Raw genomic sequence first — 14,879 nt, 5'->3', positions numbered from 1 at the left:
GTCGTCTCCCCCCTCCCCACCCTTCCCCCTCCCGCCTACCCCCACACCAGAGGTTATGATGCGTAACCAAGGTGTGTGTGTGTGTGTGTGTGTGTGTGTGTGTGTCTAAGCGCGCGCGCGCGCCGGCCATGAGAGGCTTAAGAGGGAGATTTGTATCTAATTCGAGAATTATGACGACATTTATCGGCCTTTTCTTTTTTCTTATATCTAGGGGGAAGGAGGGTGTGTTGTGCGCTTCCTAGCCGTACATACTGGAAATGACATAATGGACGATGTCGTCTGCTGCTGTGAAATCCAGAGAGAGAGAGAGAGAGAGAGAGAGAGAGAGAGAGAGAGAGAGAGAACTCTCACCTCGTCATAAATGAGGGTCTGTCTCCACCCATTCCTTCTTAGTTTGTGAGGAGCGGACCACCACACTCATTAGACTGCCGGAGGGAACATCTGTGTATCATTCCACCTCATATGGTTAAGGTCATTACAGCCAACAATACCTCGAGAGACAGTCGTTCCTCGGTGCGTAATTACAGGTGATTGTAGTTGTGTCATTAAGGATGTGGAATGGTGATTATAGGAGACGGGCGATGATTTGGCGAGATGGAAAATGTAGCGCAGCCTTGAGGGAAGTGGTGGTGTGGTGTGGTGTGGTGTGGTGTGGGGTGGTGTGGTGTGTGGTGTGGTGTGGTGTGGTGTGTGGCGGTGTGGTGTGGTGTGAGGTGGGGCGAGAGTGAAATAGAACTTTTCTTGTACTTTTTTTCTTTGTACCTTATGTGATTTCAAGACTGGTTTCTTCACCATACGTCAGTTGTCCAAGACTCTCCACCAGACGAAAAATATTCAAATTGTTGGAGAAGAACATTTAGAAATGATTTCGGTCTTCTGAATTTGATCGGCTCTCTTTTCAAAATTCGACATGTGAAAAAAAAAAGTTTGGTGTCTTCCTGAAGTGTTTTCTTGTGAGCATCATCGATCGAGGCGAATCATGATTAGATCCTCCATAATGAAGAGGAACAAGTGACAATCTGATCTGATCATCTCCACCCACTTGACAGAAGGGGATCCCAGTGCAGAAAGGGGCAATGCCACTTACCACATTCGGATACTCCTCCCTTTCTCTCTCTCTCTCCCTCCTCCCCCCATCTCTGTCTCTTTCTCTCTCTCTCTCAACCTTTGATCAGCTCTTCATCAACACTCACCCCGCTCCCCCGCGTCTCACGCACCGGTCACACCACGGATGAGATCACACTCCAAACAGGTACCTACCACAGGCTGACGCGCTGCATCCTTCGAGAGAAAAAAAAATATATATATTCCTTCTGCCGTCACTGCCACAGATAGGAATTTAGTAAAGTGAAGGACGAAAAGGAATGTCATAACTAACCATTTAAAACCAGGGATGGTCCCCCCCACACACACATACATACATACCTATCTGATTGTGAGTTGGGGAAGTAGATAGCAAAGGATAGATTACCTGTTCAGGTACAGTTAAGGATGGGAGGCATATCTGTAATATCTTACGTGGGAGTATAAGAGATACGACAGGTAACAGTTGACCTGGGGGAGAGTACATGGGAAAGACAGATGACAGAAGACCTGATGGTCTGTGACGAGGTTATCTGCTGGAGGACAGTACATGGGAAAGACAGATGACAGAAGACCTAATGGTCTGTGACGAGGTTATCTGCTGGAGGACAGTACATGGGAAGGACAGATGACAGAAGACCTGATGGTCTATAACGAGGTTATCTGCTGGAGGACAGTACAGGGTGAGGACAGATGACAGAAGACCTGATGGTCTGTGACCAGGTTGTCAGCTGGAGGACAGTGAGATGATTCTACACAGTTCTAAATTTCTACAGACAGAGATAAGATAGTCAGTGACGATTATGGATATCTGGCTTTCGGGGAGATGCCTCGGCTATCCTTCCCTCCCACATGCAAGTGGGGAGACACCTGAATCTCCCAGGAGTTCCCACATAGGCGCCCAAGACTCCTCAGCTCCCCTCTAGGCGGCAGAACTTAGGGCGAAGCCTAAGGAACAATGCTTCCCAAGAGGTGGGGGTGACGTGACGTTGCATATCACTATACGGACATATAAAGCGTGTCATTAAGGACGACAATCCTTGGCTAATGACTCCTTAAGATCACCATTATGCCTTCTTACTAGTGACTGTTCTTGTGTGTGTGTGTGTAGAAGGATGTCGAGGCGCTTTAGGATCTTGTCCTTTCCGGAGGAGGATCTTAAGGGTCGTATTCTTGTATAACGTCACATATATATTTTTTCTCTCTCTTTGTCATTGTTCGTGTGTGTGTGTGTGTGTGTGTGTGTGTGTGTGTGTGTGTGTGTGTGTGTGTGTGTGTGTGTGTGACCATGAAGGTGTTTGCTCCTGCTGGTGCTGAAGGGCCTGACGCAGAATGATCTAGCCCCTAGGGGCCTCCTGTACGTAACTCTCCCCAAAAAAAGAAAAAAAAAAATGAACCACTCCTTTCGAAGAGTGATGAGTTGCGAATTCATCTGAAGGACTGCGTAGGATGACTTAGTCAAACACCCCAGGTCCTTACATCACCAGGTGACGAAGAAGGAGGCCCTGGTTGGCTTGGACACAGCAAGCGTAGGATACGAAGCTGTTCACTCCTGCGTGTGTGTGTGTATGTCTGTCTGTGTCTCCTGCGCCGTATCCTGCAAGGACAGAGGCGATCCCAACACTCTATAGGTTGAGAAGGACAGCCACAGGACACAAGACTGACCACAGGTCTTCGCCAGTGCCTAAGAGGTCTGTCAGGGACCCTGACAAAGGATGCAACATCTGGACCTCCTGCTCTTTGTCCACGAACAAAGAACACCTTTCTTCTGAATTTATTCATGAACACTTTCTATCTTCAATGTCATGAGGTGAGCTGCCTTCTTTCCAGTGAATGCGACTCTGTCCGGGGGATGGGGGGCATTTTTGCTGTATGAGATCTAACATTTATGAATGTTGTAGAGGAAATGATACGCTTGTTCACCAAGGTGTTACGCTAGAATGAAGAACACACGCAGGAACAAATCGGGTGTTCCCTCCGAGACAGAGAATAGTCATAAATCAATTTCTAAGAACACAGGTAAGAAACGCCTTAAAAAAAAAGGTGTTTTTTCTCGTAATTTTAAGCATTGCAGGCTCCATGAACAATGAGTTCTTGTGTTCACGATGTGAAGAAGTAAGGTCCCTTGTTTCCTTCGTTCCTCCTTAATACCAACCTCCCCTTGACCCCTAAAACCACAGCCTCCCTCTCCTCCCCCTGCGAATCATCCACGCCACTCAGCAAACCCATCAGAATCCTTATGAAACATTACGGCTCTGACCTCCAACTGAGTATGATGGTACGCCTCTGGAGTATGATGGTACGCTTCTGGAGTATGATGGTACGCCTCTGGAGTATGAGGGTACGCTTCTGGAGTATGATGGAACGATAGGTCAGAGGCTAGGGCCATCAACACCCCAGTTGCTCAAGGGTCGTACCGTCGTACCACTATACTCAAGGGTCCTACGTCGTGCCTAAGGGTCTTAGCGTCGTGCTCAAGGGGTCATCCTGACGTGTTCAGTGGTGTTGATATACCAACATTTGCAACAAGACGAAGCAACAAACACGCGCTATCAGAATAAAGATGAGTCACAACAACAAGGTTAGGTTACAATCTGTGGCATCTGGTGGAAAGAGTCTCGAATGTAATGTACAGAGACTGGGGTACCGGACGACAACACACACACACGTCATGTCCTCCTGCCCCGCCTTCCCCTTGTCCTCTTGGTCCGGCTCTCTCTCTCTCTCTCTCTCTCTCTCTCTCTCTCTCTCTCTCTCTCTCTGTCTCTGTCTCTCTGTCTCTCTGTCTCTCTCTCTCTCTCTCTCTCTATCTCTCTATCTCTCTCTCTCTCATGATACCTATTTCCCCTGGCCCGTGTATGCTACGCAACGCCTCCTCCTCCTCTTCTTTACGTTGAGTACCAAGCGTCTCTTTCTCATCCATCATCACATTCAAAGTGGATTTCGGTCGAATAATTCCTTTCCGGTTACGAACACGATAGTTATATACGTCTCTTTGACTCATCTGGAGGATGGAAAGGGGGGGAGTGGTGTGGCTGGGGGGTGGGGGGGGGGGCTGTTGATGACAAGTTCAAAAATGAGAATGACCTTTGTCATCATCGGTGGGGGGGGGGGCAAATGTCATATAGAGGTTACCCTGACATCATCAGAAGTCATAAAACCCCATAACATATGGTGCCCAGGGCACCTCAGCAACACTGCTTAATGTGGGATCTGATTCTATTATAGGGGCCAAATGGTGCGTCTTGGGGCCAATTATTGAGAATACGAGTGATCAGTTCCGACAAATGACGATCGTCACAATATTGGCCTTTTAAAGTTCCGAGTATCTTATTGGGCTGACGAGTTCCTATATGAGGCTGGCGAGTACCCACATGAGTCTGACGAGTACCCACATGAGGCTGGCGAGTTCCCACATGAGGCTGGCGAGTTCCTACATGAAGCTGGCGAGTACCCACATGAGGCTGGCGAGTACCCACATGAGGCTGGCGAGTTCCTACAGAAGACTGGAGAGATCCCTCACACACGACACCCCCAACATAACATCAGACCGAGACCTTCCTCCCACACAGGCCCTCAAGACTCCTCTCCCACATTATACCTGGTCGTTATCTCAGAGCACTGCAACACCTTACATAGCAACAACCTCACTCAGGTATCTATGAGGCCAGGAATGTACAACATTGTCACATGCTAACCTAAATACAGTGTGATACACATCATACGCAGGTCAACTAAATCCTTCGATCATACTTGACTAATAAACCAATGTATCGAAAGACTAGAATGAGTATGTCCTCAGTCTTCCTATGGGGTCATATTTCACACAGATCCATTCCAAAGGCATAAAGATTATATGGCGGATGATTTGGTTAACACTCACTCGTACGCTGGGGTCCATCTCGTATCTTCCACGACGCGTAGATGGATTCTCACTATCCGGCTTACGTGTCTGGTGCTGGTGTGGAGGCGGAGGGGGAGTATACCAGAAGTAATGAGGAGTGACGAGGCGCAGATCTGTCAAACGATGGCCAGTTGTGGGCGCAATCCGAGACAGAAGTCCGCAGTGAACTGGAAAAGAGAACACAGACCATGAACCTTCTCGATATTGACACACACACACACACACACACACACACACACACACGGGCCTTTGTGGTGTAGTGGTTAGATTCACTGACCATGAATCAGCACAAGGCCACCCCGGGGTCAAACCCGAATCGTGGACGTGGGAGTTGGCCCAAACCCAACCCAGGTGTTCATCCTCCCATTCTCGATGAATGGTTACCTGGCATAGCCTGAGGTGTGTGTGTGTGTGTGTGTGTGTGTGTGTGTGTTTGGGAATAAACACATGATGCACATATATACACACAAGGTTAAGAGGCGGGAGGACACGAGTGTGTATCACACGTAAATTATTATTTACCAAGTGACGTGAGTGGTTGTCCCCCATTCAAATGGTGGCTCACAGATCTAATGCTGGTGTGCATTACTGGTCACACACACGAGATCAGAGAGAGAGAGAGAGAGAGAGAGAGAGAGAGGAACCTCGCACAGTGCTTCCTTATGGCGGGCTCACGTGAAGGTCAGGGTCGTCTTATTTCATCCCTGTTTCCTGTTTTGCCCAGGAAGAAGAAGAAAAAAAAAGAGAGTTATGTCTTTATTGCTCCCACGACCGACCCCAGAAGTTGGTCAAACGTGCACCGAATGGCAAGCTTATCCTCTCTGTCTCTCTCTCTCTCTCTCTCTCTCTCTCTCTCTCTCTCTCTCTCTCTCTCTCTCTCTCTCTCTCTCTCTCTCTCTCTCTCTCTCTATGCCTCACACCCTCGTACGTACGTACATGCAGAGTACCGTTTGCTTGCCCCCTCCCTTCCCTCCCTCCGGCTATCTAGCAGTAACGTCATCACTAAAACCACCAGCAAGAGCCATCGTCATCTGATGACCTTGCCTTAAGACGACTTGCCCGCCAGCACTTGCCTGGCCAGGTCGCTGGATATCTCAGTCGCTGGCTGGTTCAGTCGCTGGCTGTGTGGTTGGTTGAACTCTTTCTCTCGGTCATCACAGAGTTTAGACAACTCGTTTTTTTTTTAGGGCTGTGTGAGTGTGTGTGTGTGCGTCTATCGGCTCTGTGAGGGAGTGCAGCTTACAGGTTCGACAGAACGTTACCCGGCTATATTGAACGTCCACGCTCCACACACAGGTTTCCACCGTGCACACACACACACACACACAAACAGCAAACAAGCACACAGCAAACAAGGCACGGTTCCCTGGCGTCTTCTTGTGACTAAAATACTCGGCCAAAACACACTCGTAAAACATGGACACCACCCAATGAAACCGAGTCACATAATGATCATTACGACGCCCATCAATAAAGACGATAATTACACTCTCCTACTGTGCCCCTGGACATGACTCTCTCTCTCTCTCTCTCTCTCTCTCTCTCTCTCTCTCTCTCTCTCTCTCTCTCTCTCTCTCTCTCTCTCTCTCTCTCTCTACGATCGTTGAGCGGCTCCCAAAGCCTCGACGTTAAGACAAGGAAGGGGCATCTATCTACCCAGGGTTGCGAGCGAGTGTTCATTTATATGCTGAAGACAATTACCTAGTTATCAGTGATGCTTGAAATCAGTCCTACCACTCAAAGCTTACAAGTCAGTCCTACCACTCAAAGCTTAAATCATAACTCAGCCCTACCACTCAAAGCTTAAGCCATAACTGAGCCCTACCACTCAAAGCTTAAGTCATAACTGAGTCATACCACTCAAAGCTTAAGTCATAACTCAGCCCTACAACTCAAAGCTTAGTCATCAAGCTGGTACTCCCCTCGCTGGGGTATCAGAGTACCAGTGGTGTCACCCCCCCCCCCCCCACCAAACACACCACCTCCTCCTCCTCCTCCTCAAGCCATATGTCTTGTGTGTGGGGGGAGGTGGTTGATCTGGGGGAGGGAGGTACTTCGTTCAGCCCAACATTCTTGTGTGGGGGGGAGGTGGTTGATCTGGGAGAGGGGGGTACTTCGTTCAGCCCAACGTCCCCAGCCTCACATAATGTCATCATATGTTTATCCCTCAGGATCAAGTTACCATTGTAGCCTCGCTCGCTTGTTTACATATGACTTCGCTGATTACGAGGGTACGTTAACATTGTTAGCACAATACGACATCTAGTACGAGGGTACGTTAACATTGTTAGCACAATACGACATCTAGTACGAAGGTACGTAACATTATTAGCGTTATACGACCCATGAGCAGTATGGTGAGAAGACCTTTACATATATAACGCTATTGTACCTGCCATTTGACCTGACGCTAAGGGGTTAGGTTAAAGGTCACGCGGTCCAAACCCAAAGAGTTACGGTCGTACCGACGCGTCGTGCTCAACGGTCGTACATCAGAGGTCAAGAGATAAATAGATAAACTGGACACTGGAGTTCCTTATCATCTTTATGATTTGATTCCTTATGCTAATTATCTTTATATCAAAGCCAACATCTTCGTCAGGAGAACGGACATGAATCAATCTATTATCAATATAAAATTTGGTTTTAATGTAATTACAAATTCCCTTGATCTTAACAGCATCCCACGTTACCTCATTTTCTTTTACCTTGCTTCGTTTTCCTTTTTGTGAAGGAGGGTGACCTTTTATATTTTTACGATCCTCTTACTCCGAGGGCAGGGCGAGGCGTGAGAGTGTTCATATGATACCCTTGAAGCTGGTGGGTGAGGCAACACGTCTTGCTGAAAAAGAAGAGAAAAGAAAATGAGAAATGGGATGGTGACGCACACGGCCAACAACGCAGCCCAGCCGCCTCAGACTAATTAACTCATCCTTCTTTTATTTCTTTAAATAAATGAAAATTTATCATTTGGGAAATGGGAGTGTTGATGGCTGAGCTGGCCCAACTCGTTAGCGTCTTTGTGTGTGTGTGTGTGTGTGTGGGGGGGGGGGGGGGGGTAATCGGAACAAACGTATGGTGATTACACGAACGAGGTCATTATCCATATGATCATATGGAGGTCAATAAATATTGAGGTTATCATCATTTACCCTAACAATCCTCCTCTCATGATGACCATTCGTCACTTCTGGTCATAATGACCATTAACCATATCCGGTCATAACGACCATTAACCAGATCTGGTCATAATGACCATTAACCATATCTGGTCATAATGACCATTAACCAGATCTGGTCGTAATGACCATATCTGGTCATAATGACTATTAACCATATCTGGTCACTTGATGCTCCAGGTACTAACGACACAAGTTTAAATAATGATACATCAATTACCCTGACAAATTATGGCGATACATGAGTAGAACATCAATTTCATTTAATATAATTCATCATAAAAATATTCTTTTCAGTTCGGTTGTGTGACGAAACCTTTATCAGAAATTCAATTTTCACTTTTTTTTTTATCTCCAGCGTTCGACCATGACTCCATTTTGCTGTGGATACTCCCAGCTGATTAATGTAATTCGTCAGTGAAATTATATATTAGGAAGTACAGTCTGTGTGTGTGTGTGTGTGTGTGTGTGTGTGTGTGTGTGTGTATGATGTAATTTCTTAGTAGAATTACATTAGGCAGTACAATGTATGTGTGTGTTACGGTGGTTAGTGTAATTTCAGAGTGAAATTCCATTAAGCAGTAAAACCCACACATGGCCTCCTGTAACTTAGCCCTATCCCATTGTAACTTGCCCCTATCCCACTGTAACTTGCCCCTATCCCACTGTAACTTGCCCCTATCCCACCAACTTGCCCCTATCCCACTGTAACTTGCCCCTATCCCACTGTAACTTGCCCCTATCCCACCAACTTGCCCCTGTCCCACTGTAACCTGCCCCTATCCCACTGTAACTTGCCCCTATCCCACTGTAACTTGCCCCTATCCCACTGTAACTTGTCTCTGCCCCAACAGGTCGCTACACCTTCCCTGGCTTCACTGCCTACAGCATGAGCAAGCACGCCACCGTCTCCTTCGCCGACGGCCTCCGTCTGGAGATGCAGAAATGGGGCATCTCTGTCCACACGGTGGAGCCCACGCTGTACAGGTGAGGCCCCCGAGCACTCCCGTGTCCTCCAACATCCTTGAAGGATACTTGTTGTAGGTCTGAAGATCCCCTGAGGATATACCTGCCTTATATCTCAACATCCTTTAAGGATTCGTGTCCTTATACCTCAACATCCTTCAAGGATTCATGCCTCATACTTCAACATCCTTTAAGGATTCGTGTCTTGTACATTCAAATCCTTTATGCGTATCCTTATGTAAACAAGGGTGAACTTGGCAGTCATAAGACTAACGGCTCATGTCAGGTTTGGTACTTGGCGAGTACATGAATACAAATCTATAAACAGATATCTTCACCATTCTCGTACGAGAGTATCTTGGATACAAAAAAAAAAAGAAATCCTCTATTTTCAAAGATAAAGGGCGCCTCACTCATCCCACACACACACACACACACACACACACACACACACACACACACACACACACACACACACACATACACACACACACCAAATCCAATGACGAATCAACGCAGCAAATTCATTTAATGATATTAATTTTAAGAACTACATCACAGTTCCCTCCTGAACCTGTCAATATCTATCATCACCACAGGACGCCCATCAGCCAAGAGGGACCCATTCACAACGCGCTCGACAGGTTCTGGCAGGAGTGCTCTGAGGACGTCAAGAAGTCCTATGGGGACGAATACATCAAGGACTTCAAGATGACCATCTCCAACCACCTCAACAGAGCCAAGCCCTCGGAGAAGATCAAGGAGGTGATTGACGACATGGTCGACGCAGTGGCCGGCGACGATCCTAAGGTGAGAGATTCAAAGCCTCTTTGATGGTCGCTAATTCGCCCCATCTTGATGCTCTTGCCACTCAGATCCCTTATCATTAAACGCTTGAGAACGACGGGGTACCTCAACCTTATAGCACGACAGTACACACGATCTTTGGGTACATGATGATGATGTCGTAACCTTTGACCTGATCCGTAAGAGTGGTCAAAGGCCATAACATCACACCCCAAGATCGTATCGTCGTGCTCAAAGGTCGTACCGTCGTGCTTAAGGGCCGTAAAGAAGTCGTGCTCGAGGAGATAAGTCGTATACATCCAGTTACTTTAAGGCGACACTGGTGATTCGTTAGTTATGGGGTTAGGGTATATTGTCCCTGTATCTGGGACAGACTGGCATCGACTTCATGTTACTAAAATACGAGTTAAACTGTGTGCACTTTCTAAAGTCCTAATTGTGCCTAGGAAACCGTCTACATCTGATGTACTCTTGACTGTGTTTTGTCAACTGTTTGCACCTGCCGAAGTTCTAACGATGCTGGATGTCTTCCAGACGCGGTACGTGCCCAGTATAGTGACACAGATCCGGGCTAAGCTACTGTCCTCCATGCCCGAGAACCTGAGAGATCACTTCTTCCTCAGCAGCCAACCACAGACTCCCCCAGCTTACATCACAGGTAAGGAAGGATTCCACCACCTCTCTCTCTCTCTCTCTCTCTCTCTCTCTCTCTCTCTCTCTCTCTCTCTCTCTCTCTCTCTCTCCCATATCTTTAGCGTTCACGTCGAACCTTACGAGTTTTGACAGAAAGAGCGCGAGTTTCACTTCTAAGACATTTCTACTCTATACATTTCCAGCTGTATTCCCTGAATTCCTGTATATTCCAAAGAATTATGAATGCGTCTGAGTTATGGTACACTCAACTGTGTGGGTCTGGAGGATCCATGTAGTGCTCAGGAAGTTCTCAAAGACACCAAATTACTGCACCATATCCTTAGCTTCATACAGTCTTGTTACGAGCAACCTATCATTCATATTGACACGTCCCTTATTCACTAGCTATCCTTAATCTATGTCTAACCTAACCTACATATCATTTCATTAGTATCGTGTCTGTCGGAATATAATCTAACAATTCCCACACAAGACCATATCGTACTAGAATGTCCTTGAAATTCATAGTTTCTCTTAAGATTCTCACATATGGAAATACAGCCCCTTTGAAGCGGCGTCCACCAAGGATAGGCACTGAACCCCTTCCCTTTCTCTCTCCCCCTCCAGAACGCAGGAAGAAGAAGAAGCCAAATCTTATGGACCCCAGGACGAACACGGATATCTTCGGGCCAAGGGGAGCTCGACTGGTGAGAGGGTTCTCGATGCCTAACTGGGGAAAGAACGAAATGACTCCATCGCCGAAGACGGAAACAGAAATCAAATTCAAGTTCTAATTTTTGACTCCACCGTCAAAAAAAAAAAAAAATACAAGTGTTAAGTGTCTGTGGTGTTGAGAATGTTAAGTTCAAGTTCCAAAGTTCATTCCAGTGATGGCATTTTGTGACTGAGTGTTCAAAGAACTGACTTATAACTCAGGTGCGAATACAACCTGCTGTGCGCTGGTTGTCGTCAGTTCATAAAGACTTGTGGGAGAAACGCCACGGCAGAGACGAGTTGTGATCCCCCAAGTAGACAAAGTTAGAAAATGGTGATGTGGTGTCTGCTATCTATGAAAGCACCATACAGGAATGGTGTTCGTGTATATATATATATATATATTTAAGAATTCTGTGATTTGATTTCTTGGATGAAGAGGATTTCAGGTGTATTAAGTGCAGATATACGTTTGTATTGCCTATATTCGCCAGCCGTAACGCTAAAATGTACAATGGCACCTTTTGATTCGTCCCAATGGTAGCTCTCTCTCTCTCTCTCTCTCTCTCTCTCTCTCTCTCTCTCTCTCTCTCTCTCTCTCTCAGTAAGACCACTAGACTGGGCAGTTGTATCTCTGACGAGAAACAGGGGAAACTTTGGAATATGTTTGTTGTTATCATATGGGTATATTTCATCGTCGTACGACGGATCGATCACCTTTAACGTTGATCCGACATGGGACTTCCTGTGCAACGCTTTCGCCACCATCTTGTACAGAGACGTGTATATTTATCAAAGTTATGTATATTTAGGAACAGAAGACTAAAGAGATATTTCATGTTAACTGAATCCAATTCCATTTCTGAACCCTCTGTATAGAATCACGTTCTATAGTGGGTTTTGAAAAAACATAAAACCTTCCCCTCTATATTTTTTCTCTTATTGTCATTTCTTTCATCTTGCAATCATGTCTGTGACGTGTATCAGACACGTTCACAACCTGGGCGTCTACAGGAACGTAGCAGCAGCTGGTGTGGGGTGACCACACCCAGCTGGTTGTGGTTGTACATGTTGTACTTAACGAAGCCAAGCAAGTCCACTCTTGGCTCAAATTATGACATGATTCACTGTGTACATAGTCAAGAAAACCCCCTACGTGTTATTGTAGCTATCTGATATATATATATATATATATATATATATATATATATATATATATATATATATATATATATATATATATATATGATGTGAGTTCAGGGGGTACATAAAAGTGCACATGACACTGTACCCAAATATTTATGTAATTCCATATTCATCTTCATGTAATGTATTGTACATTAGCACATCATAGTTCGCCCATGAATGTTGTATAGTTATAGTCAAGTGTATAAACGGGTCGGGGGGATAATGTGTATATAACTGTTATGGACGAAATGGGAGGTAATAATTCATATGGTATGTCTGCTTCCTAGAGTTAGTGAGGGACTGGATCGTTATCCAAGGTGGAGCTACCTTATCATCAGAGAGATAACTAGTGTAATAAAGTGCGTTGGCATAATCCCAATCGACTCTGGGAAGTAATGGTTGATGATACATAATGATAGGGAACCTGCAATGTGCAAAGATAACAGAGAATTGTTATGAATAAACTATTGTTTCTTAAGTATGTTTCATATCCTGTTTGTGATGGGTTTCATAACTGAGGGTCATATATATATATATATATATAAAATAATGATTGTGGACTAGTCTGATCGTCATATCATCTACACACACACACACACACACACACACACACACACGAAAGCGAAACATTTGTTGAAGATGGTCAAAATAAACCACTTGCTCTGTTCGAAACACGGAACCCCCGAGGGTCGAACATGCGAAGCAGTGAATCAATGACGACACACGTCGAATTCTCACCGGACATCAACACAGGCGCCTTCACAGCCACTGACCCTCTTCCCCTGACCCTCCACCTACTTGTCTTCACCCCCAACATCTTACGCTCCCCCCGAATACACTACAGACCCCAACTTTCCCCCGTAGAATCTTGATAAACCCCATCCGAACACACGACCCTCTCCTTCCTCCCCCCTTTATCAAAACACTGCAACGATACCCCGAATACTCCAGAGTCCAAAACCCCCCCGAAACTTCCCCAGACACTGTGCTGTCCTCCAGACGCGCCACAGACAACCCCTAGACACTCCACGACTTCCAGACATCCCACACACAGACAGACACAGACCACTCACCCCACATCCCACGTCCACGTATGGCTTGTTCTGACACTTCATATTCCTTTTCTCTTTATGAAAACATTGGATACTTTGAGGAGAGGAAGGGTGGAAGGGTGCAGTAAACGGCATGTCTTTTAGCCGGAGTGATTCTGTGGTTACACATCGCAGTGAGGGGCGACACACTCACCCTCCTTCTGAGCTGATGGCCAGATTACCCGAGTGATCAAATAGATATCTTATTTACCGATTAGAAATTTCGTCTGATTATTATACATGGCAACTATGTCACGACCCATTGGACCTCATCGCTTGTTTACTTCCCTTTAAGCACTGGTGATGCGATCCTTGATCACGAAGGTACGACCCATGAGGACGAAGGAACGACCCTGCTGATGGCCTCGTCTCTAATCTGTCCCTTAAAGATAAGATCAAAGGCCAGGCCGTCATATCCAAGAGTCGTACCGTCGTGCTCAAAGGTCGTACCACCGCATTTAAGGGTCGCACCGTCGCTTTCAACGGTCGTACCGTCACATTCAAGGTCGTACAGTCGTGCTCAATGAGTGTACCGTTGTGTTCAAGTGATGTACGTTCCCGCATAAGGGTTAACGAGCTAAAAAATATCGTTGAACGACGCCAACCATTTCAAAACACTTCGTTTACCAACGACTGAACCACTTGATCACAACACCTCAGCAAACGATCGTAACATTCAACACCCCACTATTTCTCAGTGACCGAAAAACTTTTAAATCAACACTAATAAAAAAAAAAATTCGCCTCCCTTAAAATGAGAAAACACTAGACATCTAAATATGGCAAACGTCTTCCAAACACCTCGTTCATAATTCTACCTAAGATGGTCGTAAGGCTAGAATGGACGGACAGATCAAAGTAACAAGACAATCAATTACGACAGTTCAATATGTTACTCACGTACATTCTCGTCTAGGCATTTCCTCCGTGGCTTGCCACCGTAGGGAAGAGGAGACAAGATGTACCATCCTCCATGGCTGGAGTGAGTGAGGAGTTCCGGTAAAGTGATGAAACAAATCGACGACGCGTCTAAGGTGTGGGAATGTCACTACCTCACACACGGTTGTGCCCTGCCACCGCTCCACCTCACCCCACCTCACCTCACCTCAGTCAGGGCCAAGGTTCAACTGTTAACTGGCGGAAGGCTTCGCTATGACCCGGTGTGTGTGTGTGAGTGTGTGGGGCGGGCGACACTGAATTGTCCAAAACATTCGAGAATCGTTCACCTCCACTGGCTCGATACATATTGATCATATGCTAAGTCATACGGGGCTTATATCTCATATACATTTTAAGATACGTGTGTTAATAAGG

General features: G+C 46.1%; 2 protein-coding genes across 3 annotated transcripts in view; one reads left to right on the top strand and one right to left on the bottom strand.

The window, feature by feature from the left end:
- The window catches only part of LOC139759867 (short-chain dehydrogenase/reductase family 9C member 7-like), a 60,532-nt gene extending 47,580 nt beyond the window's left edge, over window positions 1–12,952 (top strand). For both annotated transcript variants that reach the window (XM_071682388.1, XM_071682386.1), the window contains exons 6-9: window positions 9,021–9,153; window positions 9,732–9,942; window positions 10,474–10,597; window positions 11,200–12,952. In XM_071682388.1, coding sequence (XP_071538489.1) covers window positions 9,021–9,153; window positions 9,732–9,942; window positions 10,474–10,597; window positions 11,200–11,366 — 635 coding nt within the window. In that variant the 3' untranslated portion in view covers window positions 11,367–12,952. The remainder of the gene's footprint in view (window positions 1–9,020; window positions 9,154–9,731; window positions 9,943–10,473; window positions 10,598–11,199) is intronic.
- The window catches only part of LOC139759870 (uncharacterized), a 79,929-nt gene extending 65,320 nt beyond the window's left edge, over window positions 1–14,609 (bottom strand). Inside the window, exons 1-2 of the mRNA XM_071682392.1 lie at window positions 14,470–14,609; window positions 4,967–7,829 (exon numbers count right to left, since the gene is read on the bottom strand). Of these exons, the coding sequence (XP_071538493.1) occupies window positions 4,967–5,536 (570 nt within the window). The 5' untranslated portion in view covers window positions 5,537–7,829; window positions 14,470–14,609. The remainder of the gene's footprint in view (window positions 1–4,966; window positions 7,830–14,469) is intronic.
- Window positions 14,610–14,879: the final 270 nt, after the last annotated feature.

The sequence above is a fragment of the Panulirus ornatus genome, chromosome 34 (assembly GCF_036320965.1).
Source record: "Panulirus ornatus isolate Po-2019 chromosome 34, ASM3632096v1, whole genome shotgun sequence".
NCBI lineage: Eukaryota > Metazoa > Arthropoda > Malacostraca > Decapoda > Palinuridae > Panulirus > Panulirus ornatus.
The sequence above is the reverse complement of the archived record's forward strand: the minus strand, read 5'-3'. Positions and strand labels throughout refer to the sequence as shown.